This window comes from Osmerus mordax, chromosome 4 (genome assembly GCF_038355195.1).
Source record: "Osmerus mordax isolate fOsmMor3 chromosome 4, fOsmMor3.pri, whole genome shotgun sequence".
NCBI classification, from domain to species: Eukaryota; Metazoa; Chordata; class Actinopteri; order Osmeriformes; family Osmeridae; genus Osmerus; species Osmerus mordax.
Window position 1 is genome coordinate 8,529,241 of NC_090053.1, and position 25,018 is coordinate 8,554,258.

General features: G+C 45.3%; 3 protein-coding genes across 3 annotated transcripts; all 3 read left to right on the top strand.

The window, feature by feature from the left end:
• Positions 1 to 2,301: 2,301 nt before the first annotated feature.
• hyal4 (hyaluronidase 4) lies at positions 2,302 to 12,358 on the top strand. Its single transcript, XM_067235413.1, has 4 exons — positions 2,302 to 2,496; positions 6,409 to 7,407; positions 8,098 to 8,187; positions 9,220 to 12,358. Exons 2-4 carry the CDS (start codon positions 6,448 to 6,450, stop codon positions 9,751 to 9,753), a joined length of 1,584 nt encoding a protein of 527 aa, XP_067091514.1. The 5' UTR covers positions 2,302 to 2,496; positions 6,409 to 6,447; the 3' UTR covers positions 9,754 to 12,358.
• Positions 12,359 to 14,147: 1,789 nt separating this feature from the next.
• Positions 14,148 to 16,525, top strand: LOC136942347 (hyaluronidase PH-20-like). Its single transcript, XM_067235213.1, has 4 exons — positions 14,148 to 14,179; positions 14,431 to 15,379; positions 15,558 to 15,647; positions 16,196 to 16,525. Exons 1-4 carry the CDS (start codon positions 14,148 to 14,150, stop codon positions 16,523 to 16,525), a joined length of 1,401 nt encoding a protein of 466 aa, XP_067091314.1.
• Positions 16,526 to 19,189: 2,664 nt separating this feature from the next.
• Positions 19,190 to 21,629, top strand: LOC136942346 (hyaluronidase-5-like). The gene is made up of 4 exons (XM_067235212.1): positions 19,190 to 19,299; positions 19,730 to 20,691; positions 20,850 to 20,939; positions 21,089 to 21,629. The coding sequence occupies exons 2-4, from the start codon at positions 19,750 to 19,752 to the stop codon at positions 21,503 to 21,505; spliced, it is 1,449 nt and encodes a 482-aa protein (XP_067091313.1). The 5' UTR covers positions 19,190 to 19,299; positions 19,730 to 19,749; the 3' UTR covers positions 21,506 to 21,629.
• Positions 21,630 to 25,018: the final 3,389 nt, after the last annotated feature.

Genomic DNA, 25,018 nt, shown 5'->3' on the forward strand with positions numbered 1-25,018 from the left:
CCCTCGGTCTGTGGGAATGTGGTTTCTCCCCACTGCTCCCCTCCCCCCCATGGGCAGGAGACGCTTGTCTCCACTCTGACTGCACGCAGAGCAGGGGGCGTCTGTGGGCTGGGTTGTGTGTGTGTGTGTGTGTACAGTCTACTGTCTATAAATGTGTATGTGTGTATGTATGACAGGGATGTGCTCTGTAGGTGTGTCTATGTACATTATACTGTACTGTAACGATGTGTACGTGTTGTGCCTTGTGTGTGTGTGTGTGTGTGTGTGTGTACTGTATACTCTGTATAAATATAGATGTGTGATAGGGTGCTCTTTACGTATGTGCTTGGGTGGGGACTATAGTTTCCCCTAATGTCTAAAGGAGTACCATCAGCCAAAAGTTGCTGAAAATGAATACTGCAGAGGGTAGCAATTTGACCTGAACGGGGTATCTAAATCATTAACACATGAAGAAATATTTTGCACACATCAAAATGCAAGTTTTCGTGTTTCTAAAATTTCTCATGCCGCTAAGAAGATGACTGTCGCACCACATGTTTCCCATTACACATCGTCTCAGGTGTTTTAAGAAAGAGATTATGAAAGTGCCATGTTCAGACTTTGAGGGGAGTTTAGCTTGACTACCAGGCAGACGGATGGTGTTTCGCTTGTTTGCTGACAGAAACTAGGAGGAGTTTCACTAAACCTCTCACTCCCTCCAGTCTCTTATAAACAAACAATATCTCAAATATGACTCAAAGTCGGGGTACATATCACATTGATTAAATATCTGTGTTTTTAGCACCAGGATGGATAAACTTGACAGGAGAGTATGTCAAGAAACCCTGCTCATAAATCAATGTCAGTTTGTTATCAAACTGTTCATGTCATTTTCTCCAATATGGATATGACCTTGTGAACTATTGAAACTACTGTATAATTCTGTTTTGATTTGAACAAGCACGTTGACTCTCATACAGAACGATGCACCGATGAACGGAACAAAGATGACGTTGTGTGAAACTTGGACTTAGTTCACTTCGTTGACAAAACACTTGCATATGTATTTCAGTCCCACACGCAAAATGCAAAGCATCCAATTACCTCCCACACGCCAGGCAAGGCTGATGCAGCCCTCGCATTGGCTGTGAACATATTCCGGCCACAACACCTCATTCATCTTCAGTGGGATCGTCATGGGCTGTCTCAGGCTTCCAGCTGTTTACATTTACATTTAGTCATTTAGCAGACACTCTTATCCAGAGCGACTTACAGTAAGTACAGGGACATTCCCCCGAAGCAAGTAGGGTGAAGTGCCTTGCCCAAGGACACAACGTCATTTGGCACAGCCGGGAATCGAACTGGCAACCTTCAGATTACTAGCCCGATTCCTTAACCGCTCAGCCACCTGACTTGCCGTTTTCCGTCAATAGAGAGTTTTTTGGAGGATGAACGGGGTCAATAATATTTTCAGGAAAGGCTGTACACTGTCTTTAATTACAGTATGTGTTCTGTAATGTATCCACAAGTCTATTGGCTGTGTCTAAAGGGGAGGTATTCACTTGCCTCAAATGTTCAGTTTTTCCTCAAACATACAGTACATGACAACTACATGATACGGATCTGAAGGGAAACACATTTATTGGGAATTCCTTTTAGGAAAAGGCAGGTCAGTTAACATATAATTAGTTTGAGAAAAAAAGAAATCCATGTTGTCTATAACTAAAGGAACATCAACACTGAACTGACAAGGCTGGTAGGAGGTTAACAGGGAAACTCTTGAGCGTAATTCTTAAGCAGACTGATACTTTCCTGCTGGTACATTAGTGTGGTTTGCCTTTGGAATCTCAACTGAAGCCAAGTGAATGTAAAAAGAAGTCAAAATCCACACAGTGATTAAACACACTGGAAGAATCTAGCTTGCAAGTAAAAGCAATTAGTTGCCTGTAGCTAGCAAGAGAATATGACGCAAAAAACAGCCAGCCCCTGACAGTGCTTTAGACGGCTGACAACAAACATGCTCACGTGAGGAACAGGACACACACACACAAACACACACACATGCAATCCCCACAGTGGGTAATGCTGATTGATGTGGATGAGTGTCAGACGTCCACGACTAGGAGCCCAGCCCAGAGAGGATCAGACCTCTAGTCTTAACGTTCAGCACAGTCAATGGGATTTAGAGCAGCTCTCTGTCCCTTGCCTCCCTCCTTTCCTCCTCTCCTCTCCTCCCCCCTCCCTCCTCCCCTCCCTCTCTCCAGTAATCGCTCTGTTGTGGTGTTAACTCCAGCTTGCTGCTGGTGCCTCCTCCCTCGCAGGAAACTCTCCCTCTCTCCCTTTCTTTCCCCCTCCGTCTCTCCCTCTCTCGGCTGTATATAAGTGTGGATGGGAGGATTGTGTTTCAGACAGAGTGAAGGAATGCTGAGGTGCAGGACAGATGGAGAGGGACGTGCCCCCTCTGAGCCCTCTTGCCTGGTATTGGCTGGTGTGACGGTCACCGTGCGAGATCAACAGGTGAGCGACCAGCCTGATTCGCCCGCCACTGAAATAGCTTTTCACTAACCTCTCAACCTACACTTGGTGTCTCACACTTGAGAAGTGAGGCAACAAGTTTGTTTTCTCCACAACTCTTGTGAACTCCCAAATTCTTACTGGAGGTGGAAGGTTGTCTTCAACCATCAATGTCAAAGACATTGTCTAGTGGGAGGTGGAGCTGCATGATGGTGTCACAACAGTCTTGGATAACACAGGGTATTTTGAAGTGTGGAGTTGGGTTCAGGGATGCCGTAGCACACTGGGGTCAGGCACTGTTCTGTTTTTGGATCAGCGAAGGGGGTGTGTCAGCAGAGGAATGTTACACTCTTACCGTTACTACAATAGCCGGCACTACGCAGCATGCTAGCAGCCTTGCCAGTTCCATAGCATGGGTTCATTCTCTGATGAACGTGAAATGTGGCAGAATTACAAGAGGACTGTTTGTGTCGTTTATGTTTTATACATCTTTGTGTATATATGCGTCTTCAGAGAAAGAAGACATTTTATTTTACATTACATTTAGGCGTTTAATCAGATGCCTTATAGGAAGTAATTACAAAGCTCAAAGGAAGAGGTTGAGGGTGGGAGCAAAGTTGGCGAGAGCAGCGAGTTTAACAGCTGAATTAAACAGAATTACAACATGCTATTAAAGGATGGATATTCTATGTCGGGTGCACAATGTTTCAATTTACCCACCTTGTTGACTAAACCCCAACAGGGTGGTAGGGGGGATAAAAATCATAGAGAATCAACAACAGCTTTTGACAAGAGAGAGAGAGACAGTTCTTGAAATACCTGAAGAGGATTTGGGGATTGTGATTAAAGCTGTACTCTGGGTTAACAGTGACGGAAGGCACCCAGGCACATAAACAGACATGGGGCCAGACACACAGCGAGGCCGACAGATTGTGTTGACGATGTTTGGGCCAGATCCCTGGAGGGAACGCTACACTGCAGGGTGAAAGATGCTGGCGAAGGCACAGGATGGGGGGGGGGGGGGGGGGGGGGGTGATCTGGATGTCCCTGTATTATTAACCCCGCCTTCTTTCCTTCATCTATCTGATTCTCAAACTATTATTTTCCTTGTCTGGCACAGAGACGGTGATATGATACAACTAAAGACAACACGTCTCCCCCTTTTTTTACTCCTCTCTATCCGTCCATCTTTCTCCATCCACCCCTCTCCCCCAGTCACTCTGTCTCTGTCACACAAGGGGTCTTTCGAAATCCGAAATATCCTATCGGATTTCAGCAGGCTGCATTGGCGCGATTATCGAAAGCAAAACATTCCGTGAAACTTTCCGACCCTTCTCGTTCACCTCTACCCTCATCTCCCTGCACTCATCTCCTCCCCCTCTCTCTACTTTCTTTCACTCATAAGGGAACCGTCTGTTGGTTGGTCGGTTTTGGCTGCAGCCAAAACAGACCAAACCCCTCAGTTCTTCTAAGGTCATCATTTTGGGGTAGTGATCTAATCTATTCTGGAGACAATAGTTCTCAAGATTGTAGGGTTGCGTCAGTGGAAAGTACAGGCTGTGCTAAGCTACTGTGTTGTCAGCAGTGGAGCAGACCACGTACTCCGATGATACCTGAACTTCTATTGCTGACTTTGGATTTTCAGTGTTCAAGTACCGCTACTCAGATGCACTGTTTAGGATCCGAACAGTAATTAGGATTGAGAAAAAGAGGACTCTCCCAATCCACTTGTGAACACAGTGTAGAATACAACATATGTATGTATGCACAAAGTTGGTTATCTCTTGGAGGTCATTTGGATACATATCTAACTTACCTCCAATGTCAGATTCCGTAACATCATCTGACCATATTTGCTTGAATAAGCTATACTTATAATAGGATATCTGTTGAATATGGATATCTGTCTATCCACACACACACATAATCTCATCCTTTTGTCAAATGTTTTCTACATACTTGATGTTGGGCAGAAGGGCTCCGCAAATACCACAGTCATCAACAAACTGTTATCCAAATTGCTACCAGATAGGGTTAGTGGGTCCCTGAAAGCACAGATACATTCTTCCATTCGCCCCAAACTACTCACTGCTTCCAATGTACACAATCCACGGTTGCCTCATCTTGGCAAATGCTTTTTAGCGTTGCACTTAAGAGGGGCATCCACAACATCACATTATACTTAACAATATCAATTTCCTCCAGTCAATACATTTCTGGGTGCTTGGACTGTCTGTTGGCCTCGTAGCCATGGAAGACAACCATTGTTGTTGGCCCTCTCTACGATGCTTACTAATCCTTTATTGATATGCAATGTTGGCCGAACACAATGTTCAGCACTGTACTCTACCTCTTTGTAAGGCAGCCTACAGAAGGCTGAGTCCGTGAGGCCCACTGAGAAGTAATGGACTGATTGCTCTGGATGTGGTTCTGCTACACCCCCCCCCCCCTCCCCATCGACCCCCCCATCCCCCAAAATAAATCAAGTCTCAGCTTGTAACAAAATATTTTCCATTCAATGGCACAACCACAGAGGTTTTCCTCTGTTGTCCATCAATCCCTCCACCTCCTATTAATCGACCGTGCCCATCGCCTGCACACACACGCTCAAGCGCATAAACAGGAAATAATGATGAACAAAGTCGATGTTGCTATTATCACCAAGGTTACCCGTGATGAGTTCCATAAGTGCAGTAAAAGGTCCCCAGTTGTGGTTTACAGTTCGAGAGCCGGCAAGTCTGCGCCCAGCCCCCCCTCTCCCAGCCCTCTCCCTCTCCTCACCCCTCTCCCTGTCCCTCTCCCTGTCCCTCTCCCTCTCCCTCTCCTCGCCCCTCTCCCTGTCCCTCTCCCTCTCCCCACCCCTCTCCTCTACCTCTCCCCACCCCTCTCCCTCTCCTCACCCCTCTCTCTGTCCCTGTCCCTCTCCCAGCCCTCTCAGTCTCCCTCAATAGCATTATAATATTTAGGTGATAATTCTTTGCATTTGTACTATGATCAAAATTAAAGCATGAAAAGATGGCAGTTACAGAATGTAAATGTCATGTTCCAGAACTGATCTTTTTAGGCTTGATTATGTAACACCTAAATTCCAGTCTTTAATTCCACGTGTTTTAATTGCGAAGGTAACACATTTGGATTTTTAGATGATACTGCATGTCTGGCTTGTTTCCGTCATGCTGGTTCAGCCCCGCCTTTGAAATTCATGATGTATACACATAGTTGAGATAGCTTTCCAAGGGAAGGGTCTTGTACAGAGAACACTGCCCCCTAGATCTTTAGGCGGTGCCGCTTCAGTTGAATGCGTTACATTTCTGTCTTATAAAGAGGGGAAGGGGTAAAAGTTGGAGGTGGAAAAACACTAACTGCCCTTTAAAAGTTCACAACGTCTGTGCTCCTGCCTCAGGCTGACAGCCTTTGGCAAGGCAGGCTGTCATTATGGGCATGTCGGTATCTTACTGGTTAGACTGGAGCAACGTGTGGATAGGATGAGAGCGGCCGTCTGACAGACTCCCCTAGGTGTCAACTGAGGCAGGAGAATTCCTCAGGTGAACTCATTCCTCATCATGGCAACATAACGCACTGTCAGTGGCAGTATTACAATCCTATTATACTTGTTGTTGGATCATGTGGAATATCCCTGGTAATCCTATTAACTTGTGATATGCTGCACTATGTATATTTACATTCCTGAAACGACCCTCTTCCTCCTTTGACCTCTCTCTTCTCTCACTCCTCTTATTCTCTTCCACTCTTCATTTGACACTTCCCTCAGTCCCCTCTCATCCCCATCTCGCCCTTCCATCACTCCCCCTCATCTCTCCTCCTCCCTTCATCTCACTTCTCTGCCTCCCCTCTCATTCTCTTCCTCTCCCCACCTCTCCCTCTTCTGACCGCCTCTCTCCTCCATCCCACCAGGATGATTGACGGACGCCCTCGTTGACCCGTGTGCCCAGGATGCCCGCGGTGCCAGCGGGCAGTGCCCCCAACCCCCACGCCCTCCCCGTGACCTGCGCCCTCACCTGCTCCTGGCTCCTCCTCCTCTTCCACGCCGCCTTCGGCCAGAAGCCCGCCAAGCTCCCGTTGGTGGGCCGCAAGCCCTTCATCGCCGCTTGGAACGCCCCGTTGGACATGTGCACGACCAAGTACAACGTCACCGCCAACCTCGAGCACCTCTTCCAGATCAGCGGGAGCCCGCGGGCTGTCCGCACCGGCCAGAACGTCACCATCTTCTACGCCAACCGGCTCGGCCGCTACCCGTACTACACCGACCACGGTCAGGCCATCAACGGAGGGCTGCCTCAGAACTGCAGCCTGGACGCCCACCTCATCAAGGCCTACCAGGACATCAGCCACTTCATCCCCTCCCAAAGCTTCCGGGGCCTGGCCGTCATCGACTGGGAGCACTGGCGGCCGCAGTGGAACCGCAACTGGCACAAGAAGGACGTCTACCGGCGGAAGTCCCGGGAGCTGACCGCCAGGGCGTACGTCAACGTGACGGCGTCGCAGGTCGAGGAGCTGGCGCGCGAGCGCTTCGAGAGGAGCGCACGGGCGTTCATGCTGCGGACCGTGCAGCTGGGGACTCGCCTCCGCCCCGACGGCCTCTGGGGCTTCTACCTCTACCCCGACTGCCACAACTACAATCTGCACGAGCACAACTACACGGGCTCCTGCCCCCTGCAGGAGAGCCGGCGCAACGACGAGCTGCTGTGGCTGTGGAACAGCAGCACGGCGCTGTTCCCCTCGGTGGCCATCAGGAAGAGTCACACGGACAGCGTCAGCAACCTGCACTTCTCCCAGTACCGGGTGCTGGAGGCTATCAGGATAGCGTCGCTCACCTCGCTGGACTACGACCTGCCCACGTACGTCTACCTGAGACTGGGCTACAGGGACGAGGCCATGGCCTTCCTCACCACGGTAAGGTCACAACACCGGGCACCAAGCTTTTGGAGATCCTCTAGAGCCAATTACACCTGCCTCCTCTCAGCCAACGGTGGAAAGCAACTTAATCTGCCCTTCCTGACCTACCTCACATTCAGCTTAAGTGTTAAGGAACTTACTGACTGACTAGTAAGCCTGTGCTGTAGTAATACACTTAGTAGTGAGAACCTGTTCAGCACTGATGCATCATGTTTATCAAATCCGCAGCAGCCTGTCACTGTCCACGACCAGGTTGTTATGTTTATGCTAAACGAAGCTCTGAATAAAACGTTTACTGAATACATGCTCAAGCATCAGTGGTAGGAGTCCACTCAACCCAGGATCCATCTCTCTTCCCTTTGCTCATGATGATACCGTGAAAGAAACCGAGTTGACCGTCAAACAATGTATGCATCTGATTAGCACCCTCTAGTGGCAAAAAAAGTAAAATAGCTGATGTAAAGCTGTGAGACAGTGAGCATTATGCTTCATTACGTTGTTGCAGGGTACTAAATCAGACAGCATGAAGTGGTTAATTGATAAATAATGAAAGTAAAAGTGGGATTTATATTTATATAAGATATCATTGTATTATTTAATGTATAAGAATTCTGTAATGTGACTACGGTAAAGATGGCTTGTTTATGTGTGTGTGTGTGTGTGTGTGTGTGTGTGCGCTCTTCACAGAAAGACTTGATCCACACCATTGGGGAGAGTGCTGCTTTAGGTGCTGCTGGATTTGTGATATGGGGAGACCTCAACCTCACCTCGTCCAGAGTATGTTTCAAACCTCCACACAGCATCACTCCAAACCCCCCATCTCTGTTTCCCAACTCCTCATGTACTTTAGGTACACACCATACAGAGTAGGGTGCCTGCCTCCGTACAGTATTCATGTTAATGTATACATTTAGCAGGGGACCCCCGTGGCTCACCAGACCACTGTGAGCACCATGTAGGCTGAGGCCTCACTGCGGAGACAGCGGTAGAATCCAGCCAAGGCTGTTCACTGCATGTCCTCCCCCTTCTTCCCTCTCTCCCCACACCCCCCCCCCATCCTCTCCAAACACCATCTTTGTCAGAAATAAATAATAAAAAGTTTCAAACCTGAAACCTCTCGATCTCCAATCAAATGCTCTACCACTGAGTTCTACCCATCATCACTTCACAGTATCGTAGTGCTTTTCTGTTTCCCGATTCGTAACACTAACACTGTCATTTTGTGTTATTTAGGATTGAACAATTCAACATATGCACAGTAGGTCTAAAGTATTTGACTGTAATGCTTGGGTTGTCAAATGAAGGGTCCCCTTGAGGTCGTGTGGCTGAACATCTGCAACACAACCATTTGTTTTGACACCCTCACAATGTCAACACAGCTGTCAGCACCGTAAGATGAACAGAGCACATCTGTCAGTAAACGGGATGAAGTCGGGATTCCTCAGATTCCGACATGCATTCCAAACATAGTGGATATCCGTCCCGTCTAATTGGGAGAAGACACACCCCACCTATTGATAGAACCAGTCAGACAACAGAGCACATCATGTGGTCAGAACGCTGAATATGCCCCCCTGAGATTTGATCTTGTCTGAACCCTTAACTGATGTCTGGGCTTTAGCTCTGCGAGTCTTGTGCTCAACAACCCCATTCACTCAAATCTGAACCAACTTCGAACTTTTCACAGATGGTTCATAAGCTGCCTTGTCCGGGCCTCAATAGCAGCAATCAACACTTTAATGGAAAGATAATGATTTGTATTTTCATCGATGCCACTGTCTTCTGCCCCCCCCCCTCCCCTCCCTCCAGCACAACTGCACCAAGGTGAAATCCTTCCTGAGCCATCGTCTGGGCCAGTACATCACCAACGTGACGCGCGCCGCAGAGCTCTGCAGCAACTTCCTGTGCCAGAGCAACGGGCGCTGCATCAGGAGGGACCCCCGCGCCCCCCACTACCTCCACCTGAGTGCCGACAGCTACCACATCCAGCCCTCCGGAGACGGAGACTTCCTGGTTACGGGCTGGCACTCGCAGCACGAGCTGCAGCTATTGGCCGAGAGGTTCCGCTGCCACTGCTACGAGGGCCACTCCGGGGAGAGGTGTGACAGTCTGAACGAAGTGGTGGTGGAGGAAGGGGGGGCAGACCAGGAGGAGGAGGAGGAGACGTGGAGAAAGGAGGAGGAGGAGAACAAATGGACAGATGAGGAGGAAGGAAATGAGATCGGGGGAGAAGAGAAAGAGAGAAAATTGGAGAGCTCGGCTCCACAAACTGAGAATGCGTACGGACTGATGATGTTACTACTCATGTTGAACTTCTCTATTCTGGGATTAGTGGTATTATGATAATGATGATGATGGCACTTTAGGTAGCATGCGGGGGGGGGTTGGTTTTGGATGAGAAAGGAGAGATGTCCCTCTCTTTGTTATTACTGTCCCATGAGGGCCCTACATAGAACTACGAAGCTTGATAACGGTGTTTGGCTCACATTTGACATACACACCAAATGGTTGTGTCAACACCAATATTGTATACTGTACTATGAATGCATTCTGCATTTCTGATGAATGTGGCGAGTAGTTCCTTTCGGGGTTCTCATGCTTGAGAAACACTTGAATACCATGTCTTGTAGCCTACTTTATACATCCACTAGTCTGACATAACTGACACTATAACTGATGATGTACGACCATATAGAAACTGTTAACATGATGACGAACAGGATGACATTTTGGCCTTTAGGTGAGAATCGACCCCTTAAACCAGAACCAGCATCTACAACATAGCCAATATACCATAATCAACCAGACTACTGGATTGAGGGGATGTAGTAGGCTGTGCCAGACTCCAACAGGCACAGCCTACTACAAGGTCTATGCAAGCCACTCATGTAGGACAAAGTACTTGCCCAGCCAGTATGACACTGTACTCTCCATTTAACAACCGCAAACAACCACATAGACTAACAATGAACAATAATATGAAAGATGTATTTAAATCGTCCGGTCAGCCAGACACTTCCTCTGGGTGTGACCTTTAGGGACGCTGTCACAGCCTCGTTGTTTGTTTTTCAAGGAGCTTGCAGTGAGGAGGACAAGTAGGGGTGACGCCTGACTCTGTCACAGACAGGAGTTGGTTCATCAGGCCTTTAGTCAGAATGGCCTGATTTTACTTAGGGCGTTTCCTTCACCCCATTAAAATAGTAACTTTATCTATCGATTGTGAAAGTACTATCACTTTGATGGCACTTTAAGCACTGACAAAGAAGTGGTATACCACCCTCCAGTCTACCCTTAATTCTATGCAGTAAACTATTTTAGCAATCTGTCTGTTTTTATATGATGTTTACAAAACGGTGTACTCTTATGCTATGTATAAACTATAACCGTAAAACGATATGACTAGTTTATGGACCAATGGACCAATGTGAACATTGTATAACGTAAAGCCATTGGCTACTTTCTCACAACCTTCAGCATAGGCTATTCCAACCCACCTGATTCAAACGAATGGTGTCGTCAGGCATCTGCTCAGCTTGGTAACGACCCATTCATCTGAACCAGGTGCGTTGGAAAAAGGAAACATCTCAAACATGCAGGGTAGGGGGGTCCCAAGCACCAGGGTTGAGAAAGGCTGTTTAAAAAAGGTGTGATTGGTTAATGAAAAACAATTGAGAGCCAGCAAGGTGTGGACATTCAGTGGAAATGAAATGAGCTTCATGGCTATATGAGACGGACAGCGCTGTGATCGTTCGTGTGATCACCCTGCTGATGGAAGGCTGCAACTGACCCCGTCATCTCTGCTCCAGTGTTGCATTTTCCAGGTGCCAAATATATCTTAGTGCTGTGATATCTTTCATTTCTGCCGTCATCTTGTAATTGTGATGGATGGGAGACGTGAGCGTATCTCCTAATGAGATGGACGCACAATCGAATGTGTAGCCTTTCATTAACTGACTTGTCATTCAGCGTTTGGAGAATATTTCCCCTACCTCTGTCGTTCGGCAATTTTCTCCTCTGCTTCAGACACTCTGTAGAAGCTCTCTTAAAAGGCAAAGATGTTTTGTGAAGAACTTTAATATTTACCAGGATCAAGTCTTAACTTTAAGGGGATATTATTAGAAAACAAAATTCTTCATAGAATATAGAAAACGGAATTTGTGAGTAATTCGATTAATTCTTAGAACGTTTTGATTAAGGGTGACTTATTGTTCCAGGATGTTTAAATATAACCCCAACTGATATCATGCTGATGTCACTGTGCCTCAGTCAATTCCCAGAAGATTTTCAATACAATATATATATAGCAATGTTGACGTGGCAATTTTGTAGCAGAGCCTTCTATCAAAGCCAAAGTGTCTACAGTATCTTCAAGCCAGGTAACCTTTCAAAATATTTTTTTATACACATTTTTGAGTTTAAAGACTATTAGGTTTCAGGGAGAGTATGTGGGCATAATTTAGGCCAATTTTAAGTTGGCAAATTACAATTTTGCGTCATTGCAAGATAAGAAAATAAATATCTACTGCACACCAAAGACATGTAAGATAACATATCGGCCAAACTTATTGGACATAGTGTATTGAGTTTAATCTTGTTTTTTATTTTTCCTACACATCTGTACCATTTCCTATACTGACTGTGGAGATTGTGATAAGAACGGTTTTATTTGGTTTTGTACTTATGCAAGTGTGGAGCTGACATTCATAACCAATATACAAATATAACACTTGAACACTGTCTACCAAGCACTTACCCTGGTTCATATGTCTTCAATAGTGTGTTCCATTTCATCTCACTTCTTATTAGGCAGTTACTGGAACGTTTAAGATGGCAATAGTTTAGTCAAGATTGGGCACTCATGTTTAATTGTATCAAAATTGTAAACCAAATACATCATTCCAATTCAGCATGTGAAAAGTGTTGCCTGGATGTATGCACTGCTAATAAAGGTTGGAATCATTTTCAGTGCAGCAGGTTTACATTTATTTTTACATTTCTCAAAGCAATTAAGGTCAAATGTGTATTCAAAGTAGCTTTAGGTTTTAAGCGTTGCCTATATTTGTACTACACACACACACACAGTCACACAAGCAAAAAATACTGATAGAGCCTCAGGTGTTATGAAGATCATTTGTTTTTCAGGGTACAGAAAATAGATAAGTAGACAACCTGTAACCTGAGTGCAGTACCTGCTGTACTGTTGCACATGCAGTGACAGCCAGATGAAAGACCTAACTTTTCCCTCACCAAACCTTGTCTTACAGTTTCTCAGTCGTTTTGGTACATTTCTTGAATCATCCTTAACATTTGCAAAACAGTAAGTGCATTTATTTATTTTTGAAGTCTGTAACAGTAGCTCAAAATCCTTCGTCTCTCAGTAAAAAGGAAATCTCTGAGTAAATATGTCAGTGAACATGTCAGTGCCATCAGAATAACAAGTCCTTCATTGATCACGAACAAGGTAGTCAAAAAGCTTTGCCATGTTGTCAGTATTCTGTAAGTTGTTTCTGATAAACTATGGCCAAGGTTTGGATAATGATGACTGAAAATGCACAAGGCTGCACTTTTTCTATGTGGCATATATCAATTTAAACAGAACAAAGTTAAACATTTGTATGTGGGAGCTTGATTGCAAGAGATTAGACATGATTCACGCTTGGGGTATGCTTTACCGTTTGTGCTGTAGTTTGTTCAAAGACCATGTTACTGTTTTACAGCACTGCATAGCACAAAGGATTTATTTATTTATTTTTATCAAAAAAATTGGTATAAATGTTAGGAAGAACCCATGCAGCATCGTACAGTAAGGGGAATTAAAATTACGATAACTGGTTCAACCGTTTTTCATGTAATGATGTATGCACTGGAATATTGGACTAATGCCTAGTTAGTCCAACCCATAGTCCTAACCCTTTTTTTGGGGGGGGGGGGGGGGGGGGGGAAGACATGAGACATTGATAACGTAGAAAACAGACCATTGTACATAATAATTTGCATGAATATACCAAAGCAATTGCAATTTCTTCAAAATAATCAGAAATTGCTTTTTGACGTGCACAAGTGATTTGATGTGGAGGGTGAACAAGTCATTTTGAGAATTCAATGGCCATCTGACAAAGCGACTGAAATAAACTGTACATGCTCGGTGTCCAGAAGTACTTTTTGCATAAGGCTCTGTCAATAATGCTTGTTCATTAACATTTTTCAACTGAAAAACGTTCTACCTTTCACCTGCGTGTCAAACATTAAATCACACATCACAGACAATAAGATACCCTTAAAGTAGCGTTAAATGGAAAGTATTTTTCAGTGTTCTCCTTTCTTCCCGGACATGTATGCACATAATAACAGGTTTAGCTTCAAGGTCACATAACACATGTCAAAAATTCAAACACAGACCAGACTTTGTTAAATAGCTCTACAATTACAGGTATGATATATCGCCATACCTGCAATTTTCAGGTACCACAGACCACTATATGGAAGGACTTTATGTTGGCAGCCAGACAAAACAGAACCAAATGAGCCTTGATCGTCCTTGTTCTGCCCTTACTCTCTATCTAACAAGGGTATTAAAACTGCCCTGTACCAGACATTCAAGATACCACAAGGGAAATAGCACTTGAGTGATATCACAGTGCATGACAAACATTACCACACTCAAGAAGTTCTTGATACAACATTACATAAAGTATTAAACAGCTGTAGCCAGGTCCTTATAAAGCCATGCAAATGGCATGGAAATGCACTCCTACGACATTCTGCACAGGTAAGAACCAACCAGTCAGTCTTTCAGTGGTGTTTCTTTGTAAAGTTTCCATCAACAGCTTTGGGAACATATTTATTTCGCAGCATTTTTTTCCAATGTGAAGACGGAGAGGTCTGTCATTAGGACACTCAAAGAATTTCCTTCAGTTTCTCTGTGCAATTGAGAGAATCCTTCGAACGATGAACTCTGCAATGAATGGTGCCATAGCTTTCCACTCTCGTATGTAATCCATACATTTATTTGATCCATAGAAAAGTCAACATGGACCAGAACATCAAGGTGAGGTGTTCCAGGCAGCTGATCCCCACCCTCACCCTTTATCTTCTGGGCTGCCTTATTCATGCCTTAACCTTGCCTACAACAGAACCTCCACTGATGGATGGCCACCCGTTTGTGGTCATATGGAATGCTCCTACCAATGTGTGCAAGCAGCTGGAGATCCCTCTGGACACCTCGGTTTTCCATGCAGTGACCACTCCGGCGGCCGTTCCTGGTCAGTTCCTCACCCTCTTCTATGTAGACCGGTTGGGCCTCTATCCCCATGTTGACCCAGTCACCAAACAAGAGTACAACGGCGGAATTCCTCAGAAGGGCAACTTGACAGCCAACCTGATGAAGGCCAGTAATGACATCGCTCACTTCATGCCCTCAGACTCCATCCCTGGCCTGGCCGTTATCGACTGGGAAGACTGGCGCCCGATGTGGGAGAGAAACTGGGGATCCAAGGATATCTACCGGCAGCTATCCATCTCTTACTCTAAAGAGAAAGACCCCACTTTGCCTCAAAACCAAGTCACCCCAACTGCCAAGAGGCAGTTCAAAACCGCTGCTAGGAACTACATGCAGGAAACCATGATGCTTGGGAGAAATATCCGGCCGAGCCAGCTGTGGGGCTTCTACCTGTTCCCCGATTGCTACAACTACGGCTGGGAGATGCCGGGTTACACGGGAACATGTCCGGTAAACACCCAGAAACTCAACGATCAACTGCTGTGGTTGTGGGAATCCAGCACAGCCCTCTACCCTTCCATCTACCTGCCCCTGTCGCTGAGCGACAGCCCCAACGCGGCATACTTTGTGCGGAATCGCATTCAGGAGGCGGTGAGGGTGGCGGCACTGACCCAGCGCCCATACACTGTGCCCATCTACGTGTACTCACGCCCGCTCTACCGCGACCAGAACAAACTGTTCCTCAGTCAGGTGAAGACTCACTTCAGATCAATTCAATTCAATTCGACTGTTCACGGTTCCAGAACTATTCACTGTGATTCATAAGCGGGAAATATATTTGCGACTGAATAAAATGCTTGTTCAGCACGTTGAGCCTCTGCATGACGTTAACTCTATAAGCGAAACCACTCCCATTTCTATGTCTCAGGAGGACTTGGTTAGAAGTGTAGGAGAAAGTGCAGCCCTTGGAGCCTCAGGAACAGTGATGTGGGGTGCCAGTGCAGACTACAATGGCAAGGTAATCTCTAACATTAAATACACCAAATTAACCTTTCATCCTAGTTATTCAATCTGTCTTTCTTTTGCTTCCATACAGAACACAATATTTCATGCTGAGGCCATCGAGTTCTATTTAGGACATCCTCGGGAATTACGTTCACGTTACAGTAGACAGGGTTCCAGTAAAGACTGCAACACTCACAAATGCATGAGGATAGTGTCACATAAGGATTATTTTTATGCTGATCATTTAACCGTTTACACATGCTCCATCTATTCGTGGCTACTGTGTGTACACACATCATAGCTTTTTCCCTCCACTGTTCCACTGTAAAGGATACACTTAGTGTTAAGTATCCACTAATCCTTATACAAGGATTCTTACTTTTCTAATACATAATAAGATCACTGCCAAGTAGAGCTAATAATTATGTGGAGAGATGGCCCTACTGTTCCATTTACATTCCATTTACATTTAGTCATTTAGCAGACGCTTTCCATTGTCTTCCTTGTCGACTTCTCCCCTCTGCCCCACTGCCGGTTTGTCTTATCTGTTTCTCATTGCAGGCAGAATGTGAAGCTCTTTCTGCATACTTGACAAGCACCCTGAACCCCTACATCGCTAACGTGACTGCCGCCGCCAAGCTCTGCAGTGATGTCCTGTGCCAGGGCAATGGCCGTTGTGTCAGAAAGAACTACAATTCCACAGACTACCTTCACTTAAACCCTGAGAACTTCCATATCCTGAAGTTGGAAGAGAAGTACATGGCTGTTGGCTTGCCCTCCTCTGCAGACCTCAATGTCTTGGCCGATAAATTCACCTGTCAATGCTACACTGGTCACACCTGCTCAGACAGATTATCTTATCCAAGGAAGCCTATAGCCATTCAGGTTTAGCATACTGTACAGTATGTACACTATATTATCACAGCGATTGATTTGTAAAGTCAAGACATGTCCATGTAGTGTTAGAATGTACTGTATGTATACCTAAAATCAGAATCAGAGTATAATTCCATGTGATTCACAATAAGATTATATATGATTTTTCTGGAATCCAGGACTTGAATATTTGAAATGAGTATTTATATGTAAATCATCAATCAAATCAGTTTGATTAACAAGCGAAAAATATTTTTGTGCCAAATAAAAATCCACATCATTGTTATTTAATGGGTACTACTACCCTCTCACCCTCCATGACTGACCCAACTAAATGTCTAAACTCTTTTTCTCCCCTGTCTGAGGCAGAGATCTCTGACCTCATTCTCTCTCATCGCCCCACCTCCTGTCCCCTTGATCCTATACCCTCCCCTCTCTTTCAAACCATCTCCCCCTCCATCATAACTTTTCTTCTCCATGTCCTAAACTCCTCTCTCACCTCTGGCACCTTCCCCTCTGCCTTCAAACAGGCTAGAGTTACCCCTCTACTCAAAAAACCCTCCCTTAACCCTGCCGTTCTCCAGAACTACAGACCGGTATCACTGTTACCCTTCCTTTCAAAAACAATTGAACGTGCTGTATCTAACCAACTGTCTAACTTTCTCTCTCAGAACAACCTGCTTGACCCCAACCAATCGGGCTTCAAGACTGGCCACTCCACAGAGACTGCCCTCCTTTCAGTCACCACTGCCCTCCAGTCTGCCAGAGCGGCTTCCAGGTCATCCGTTATCATTCTGCTGGACCTTTCTGCAGCGTTTGATACGGTTAACCACCAGATCCTGCTCGCCAGACTTTCTGAGATGGGCATCACTGGCACTGCACTCCAGTGGATCTCATCCTACCTGTCGGGAAGATCCTACCAGGTTTCCTGGGGAGGCAAACTGTCGGGCCCTCGCCAGCTCTCCACTGGTGTCCCACAGGGCTCCGTCCTTGGACCCCTCCTCTTCTCTCTGTACACCACCTCACTTGGACCAATCATCACCTCCCATGGCTTCTCCTACCACTGCTACGCTGACGACACGCAGCTGTACCTGTCGTTCCCCCCGACCGATCCGGGGATCTCAGCTAGGATTGAGGCCTGCCTCACAGACATCTCCGCCTGGATGACCGAGCACCACCTCCAGCTGAACCTCGCCAAAACAGAACTTCTCATCATCCCGGCTAAACCCTCCATCTCCCACGATCTCTCAATCACCCTGGGATCTGCGACGGTGACCCCTTCATCCTCTGCCAGGAACCTTGGGGTTACCATGGACGACGAGCTCTCCCTCACGGCCCACATTGCTGCGGTCTCCCGGTCGTGTAGATTCACCCTCTACAACATCCGGAAGATCAGGAGATACCTGTCTGAGCACTCCACCCAGCTGCTAGTCCAAGCACTCGTCCTCTCCAAGTTGGACTATTGCAACTCTCTGCTCGCTGGTCTCCCAGCATGTGCAACCCGCCCTCTTCAGAGGATTCAGAACGCGGCGGCCCGCCTGGTCTACAATCTACCCAGACGCTCCCATGTTACCCCGCTCCTCATCTCTCTCCACTGGCTACCTATCATGGCCCGTATCAGATTCAAGACCCTGGTATTGACCTTCCGAGCAGTGAACGGGACTGCACCCGTCTACATCAAGTCTCTCCTGCAGCCTTACACCCCCACCCGCCACCTACGGTCTTCTTCAGACAACCGCCTGGTGGTCCCACCGCTCAAGACCGCCCGGTCCCAACACAAGCTCTTCTCCTGTCTGGCCCCCCAGTGGTGGAATCAACTCCCCACCTCCATCAGAGACACTGACTGTCTCTCCACCTTCAAGAAAAGGCTCAAGACGCACTTGTTCCGGGAGTACAACGGTACTTAGGAACGGTTCGCTTGACCCGATGTTAGTTTCCTCAAGGATCACAATGACTCTTGCTTAGAGACTTGTTGCTCTTGTGGTTAGTGGTAACTGATTAAAATTTTTGGTTCTCGCTGTGATATATTGTTTTATTACTGTTGCTTGCTTTTTCCCACAGGTACACTTGCACTTATAGCTGTTCATGTTGTTTGGTTGTGACTTGTTTAACTACATGCTCTTATGGTTCTTCCCTTTGGCACTTACTTTGGTTGTTCACAATGTGTGCTTCATGTTTTGGCTACTCGCGATGTTTTTTGGCTATCTTGTTGTTATGATCAGTGACCTATGCACTTTGTAAAGCTCTCTCTTGGAAGTCGCTTTGGATAAAAGCGTCTGCTAAATGAATAAATGTAAATGTAAATGTACTACTGAGAGTTTATACAGATACACACCTCACTCTTAGCATATTTGAACGTAATCACTTATTGTTCAGAAGGAAAACATTTTAAGAAATGTATACAGGCAAAGCTGACTGGGGTGAGAGAACATTCCTTGTATGTAATAGTTACCCAAGTTCTTAATAATAGGTACCACCTAAAGTATATTGTCATGAGTGTCCTCTTTCCTCACCTCCCCCATACATTTAAAACCTGTTGAAATCCCAATGAAAGTATGCAGGGTGATTTATGCCGATCAAGACAAGTTTCCACAGGTGTTTGTGATCTAGAACTTGAGCTTGGCTCCGAGCTATTGCAGATCTTATTTAAAGGACATGCTATTTCAACTCTCAGACAGGATGCAGTCCAGAGGGAGGGTTATGGCGAAGAGTTAACGATCTAGAAGGACAGGATTTACAGAACTTGTCGTGTGGACATTGAGAAATTTGGGAGGACGTCTGCAAATCCAGTTGGTGCAACAATTCTATCCTTTTTAAATGATAACGTGGTTATGTCTAGATTGTACATGATGTGTTGTGATTAATGCAATATTTCCATGCACCCGTTTTGGCTGCAAACAAAAAAGCTAAGTACCATATAACTGTATTAGTCTTATTTTATCAATCTTGGCTGTGATTGATAATATGAGATGGTGCTGTTGGATGATGATGATGTCACAATACATGCTGTATTTACATTTGTCGAAATCATATCAAAACCAAAACAAGGAATGCTTTTTCAAAAAGAGACCAAAATGCTATCAGTCTAGCTGATTAAGTCAGATCTCCCTAGCTTGTGTTGCCGTTAAGTTATTATCACCATCTAGACTTAATGGAGGATTATCTTAAAATATTCAATCAATACTATTATTGATTAAACTTTTCTTTGCTTTCCTCAAGGAACAAAGAACCGTGCTAAAATGAATCTGACCGGTGTTACAGTAGGTGGACTTCACTTCCTAAACGTACTCCTCCTAACAACTGTACTGCACACCACCAAGGCCCTTCCTAAAACAGACACACCTGTGGTTTCCGACTATCCCTTTCTGTTCATGTGGAACGCCCCCACAGAACTCTGTGAGACGAGATTTAGCATTGGCCTCGACTTGTCCTACTTCCAGTTAGTGAGCAGCACTTTGAAGACTGCAACCAACCAAAGTATCTCCATATTCTACACAGACCGTTTTGGCATCTTCCCCTACGTGGACGAAGACACCGGAGAAATGTATGATGAAGGCCTTCCCCAACTCATCGATTTCCAGGAACACCGCGAGCTAGCTGAAGATGACATTGAATATTACATCCCTAAAGACCAACCAGGCCTTGCCATTCTGGACTTTGAGGAATGGCGGCCTCAATGGATCCGCAACTGGGGGAGCAAGGACATCTATCGGCAAATGTCAATCGAGATCGTCAAAACCAAGAATCCACTGTTGTCTGATGATGAAGCTGAAGACAGAGCCAAGATGGTGTTTGAGAAAGCAGCGAAGAGATACTTCATCCGATCTCTCCGTCTCGGGATCAGACTCAGGCCTAACAGGCTTTGGGGGTACTATCTGTACCCGGACTGCTACAACTACGACTACAACCAAGATAAGGAACATTATTCCGGAAGTTGTCCCGATATTGAGAAGGAAAGGAATGACGAACTGATGTGGCTTTGGAAAGAGTCCACCGCTCTCTTTCCATCCATCTATCTCGAGCTGATACTCAGAGATTCCTACCAAGCTCGTCTGTACGTTCGCCACCGCATCCAGGAAGCAATGAGGGTGTCCGTGCTGCCCAACCAGAACTACTCCATCCCAGTCTACGCCTACATCCGTCCAGTCTACAAGGACAGTATCGATGACTACATGTCCGAGGTTGGTTAATACACATTTCCCCTTCTCAACTGGCCTGACAGACGTTTTCGCCATCAGGGATTGGCTTTTCAAACAAAAGTCAGGCAGAGAGGCGTTGTGCCGTGTAATCTTACCTTCAGGTGTGGTAGCACTTTGTCCAGTAACATTTTGGTTTCCAGTACGACCTGGTGAACACGGTCGGGGAGGCGGCGGCCCTCGGAGCTGCCGGGGTCGTTTCCTGGGGAGACATGAACGTCACAGACTCAGAGGTAGCCCTTACTTGCCTGCAGTGTGACACGTACACACACACACACACACACACATAATCTCTGGCTCAATCAATCAATGTATGGATGGATACAAATTGGATTTCATAAAAGGATGAAATGTCATAACAAATAATCAAATTTTTCCAAAGGACTCCTGCTTCAACGCCAGACAACACCTGGATACGACCATGAACCCCTACATCCTTAACGTCTCCATGGCAACCCGACTGTGCAGTGAGGCTTTATGCCAGGCCAAGGGCCGTTGTGTGAGGAAGATTTGGGACAGAGATGATTACCTCCATCTTGACCCGCAGCGCTACCAGATCAAGAGGTACAGGAACGGTGAACTGGCTGTGAAGGGTGAAATGTCCCAGGAGGACGTTGACTGGTTTGCTGAGAAATTTGACTGTTTGTGCTACTCTGAGGACCCTTGCCAGTTCCCAGTTACCTTGAATACAATCCCGATGTTTAAGAACACACAGCCGAACCACAGTAACAACTCCCACCTCTCAAATGTTCTCCTACTAGCCATGATTGGGTTATCCATGTGTTTTGCAGCAATGTAAAAATATATTTCCGACAAACACATTTTACATTTGATTTGCAGCGCACTGTGCTATATTGTCAATAGATGTTTGGGAAGCTTGGGTTTTTTAGTTTTGTTGTAGGCTCATGTTACCAAAATGTGGTACACAGAGATGACATACTGGGAGACAAGTTGAATATTTTAAAACACAGTCAATATCCTCAGAATAGATGTATCTGGCTTGTATGGCCATTGCAAATCAAACAACACAAAAGGTACGGCTGGCATTTACTGTATCACAAAAATGACAGTGTGGTAACATTCAGTCTGTCTGAGATAACAGCCTCTCAACATGGCGAACAAATAAATGGGGGATATAAGTGCACCCATAGGTAGAGGGAGATGACTGTGACTACTTTAAAAAGGTAGAATTGCGATGCGGTACACACATTTCACCTGTAGGTGGGGCCAGTACTCCATCGCCCTGAACCATTTCACTCGACGGAGAATCACTTGTGCCACACTTGAATTGCAGTGCAGTGCACATATAAACCTTTAATATGGCACACTTTAAATAACTAATATGTTTGCTCTTAGTGATTTTTCAATTCACAACTGCAACAGCAAACATTTATTTTGGATCATATTTACTGTAGTCACCTAATGATATATTCAGACAGATTTTCACTGTGGTGTATAGAGTTCACAAGTGTTGTCAAACCAATGCTGATGTAGCTTAGAGCGAACCCATATCAAAACCACAAATAGTTATATTTCTCAGAATCTTTTGATGTTCTTGTCATTTCTCTGACAATACATAAAAAATGCTAATACTCTGCTGAATAAACATAAACGACACGCTGAGAAGTGAACTGTGGGAAACTGGAAGACTGATATGATGGGGGCTGACTGCCTGTGATTTGAGTGGGGTTACAGTACACTCCTCTCAAGGGGAGGTTGTCTTTCCAACCACGGAGTGACGTAAGGGACGCTGACTCTTGAGAGGAATACAAAAGACATCTGTAGCCAGATAGATAGTCTGCACAAACCATCCAACAATGACTCAGTGAAAACACATTCAAACATGCAGACAGCACTCGGCGTCCCTAGTAAGGCTAATGTTAGCATTCTTCATGCATGCATCTGCATGAATCTGACATTGAACTTCTTGTAGACTAAACAGTTGTATTATTATATTTATCAGGGTTAGGGTTAACTATTAAACCTTTGCTCTTTGCACTGTAGTATTGACTTCAGATACAACTATTTTAATAAAAGAGATTATGTGAATGTTGTGTAATTTAGATATTGTATTATTGTTGAACGTACCATATTTCAAATTACAGTAGCTACTTTTTCAAGTTCTAACTTTTCTTGTTTGGACACCCATTCTGTTATAGAGATGATTTTCACACAAGACCTCATTAAGAAGAGGTCTTGTGTGAAAAGGCATTGGAATGCCAGGCTGATGCCAGTAACTGGAGTGACACACCTCTCCAGAGTGGAGTGGCCTGACACATTAAAGAGAGACAGAGAGAGAGAGACAGACAGACAGACGGACTACACTCAAACAAGCTGTAGAACCACACTGTCAAGCCACTGTACTGCACAAACGCCCTTGTCCTTGTATATACGGCATATAGATCAAAATACACTATATTGCCAAAAGGATTTGCTCATCTGCCTTCACATGCATATGAACATGAGTGACATCCCATTATTAAACCATAGGATATGATGTCGGCCCACCCTTTGCAGCTATAACAGCTTCAACTCTTCTAGGAAGGCTTTCCACAAGGTTTAGGAGTGTGTTTATGGGAATTTTTGAGCATTTTTCCAGAAGTGCATTTGTGAGGTCAGACAGATGTTGGACGAGAAGGCCTGGCTCGTAGTCTCCGTTTTAATTGATCCCAAAAGTGTTCTATCGGGTTGAGGTCAGGACTCTGCAGGCCAGTCAAGTTCTTCCACACCGAACTCACTCATCCATGTCTTTATGGCCCTTGCTTTGTGCACCTGAAATCAATGATTTGGATAGCTGAGTGAATACTTTTGGCAATATAGTGTGTCTTGAAGTCTAAAAGCTAAATAATTCAACTGATTGATCCATTTTGTCTCTGAAGAGTTGTACAAAAGCAAAATGTATTCGATCGCTTCAAATGATGGTGATTTGTTGATTTTGTGAAGTATCTGTAGGGTGGATCTGTAGGGACAGATGTGCCTCAAATATGCATTTGTGTGTGTGTGTGTGTCTGTGTCTGTGTGTGTGTGTGTGAGTGAGAGAGCATATCCCTGAATTTTCCTTCTCAAGTGGTTGAATATGGAGGCACGCTTAATACTTTAGTCCGAGTATCTTCATGTCTGCGCCATCCTTGATGTGAAAGATCTTAGAGGACAGAATGTTTTTATTCTCCTTTCCCTGCAGCACAAAGCTTCACTTTGATTTAGTTTTTTCTCCTTGGCCACAGACAGTCTGAGGCACTGACTCAACCCTGCATCCTTCCTACCCTTGCCCCTCTGAAGACAGAACACTCTGTAGCACTGAGTGCACGGATCTCAAATAAAGGCAGGATATATTTAAAACAGTGATATCTAAAAGGAAGATGAAGGGAATGATGCATTGTGAGAGTATTGGAGCAGGGCCCTAAAGATGGAACAAGTAGACGAAAAATCAGGACGGGATGCGCAGAGCAGGAAGAAAGAGATCACAAATGATCTTCATTCCAAGCAGAGAACCCTCCCTTCTCCCCGACTTTTAAACTTCCGTACTTAAAAAACGTCAGAGCTAATCTTAATATTGAGTACCTTAACGGAATAATGGCAACTATAATCCATTCCAAGTCATCTGAAGAAAGCTAGCTTTAAAAGAGGACTAAGGATTTACAAAAGGATCGAATTATCTGTTGCGGACAGAATTCTTGATTTACAAAATAAAAATGGCCATCTTGGCATCACAAAATTCAGGGCAAAACTAGATATTTCATTATAATTTATAAAGTACAATTAAGCACAGTCAAACTGAAATGGAGAAAATACATGCAACACTGGAGGGGGAAAAAATTTGACATGTGCGTACGTACATCTGCGTCATAAGGAAGAATTGGGAGGGAAAGGGTTTGGGCGAGGTGGGGGTTAGGGAGTTTTGTCAGCCTCTGGAATCAGATCCCCGGGGACATGACGGGAGTGGGGAGCAGAAGGGAGGTTAGCTGACCTAATAACATACTTCCTGAACCCCCACCTTCCTCTCCACCCATCTGTTGGGGAGTCTCGGAGGACGTATAGCGCCTACATACGATGCATACTGTGACTGACACGCACATGTGAAAGTATCACATGGGCCCTTGTCATTTCCTATTCCTCACAACCTCCATTTCAACAGCCGGTTCACTCTAAGGAAGTATCATATCAAATAAGGATATCTGAGACTCCAATAACACGCAGCATATACATCAAGATGGGACCATTTTGTGTCCGGTATATAGAGCTTGTCCCAAAATAATCCATAAGTGCATGGTTCTTGTTCCACGGTTTGTTCAACTTCTAATAGCAGAGATAA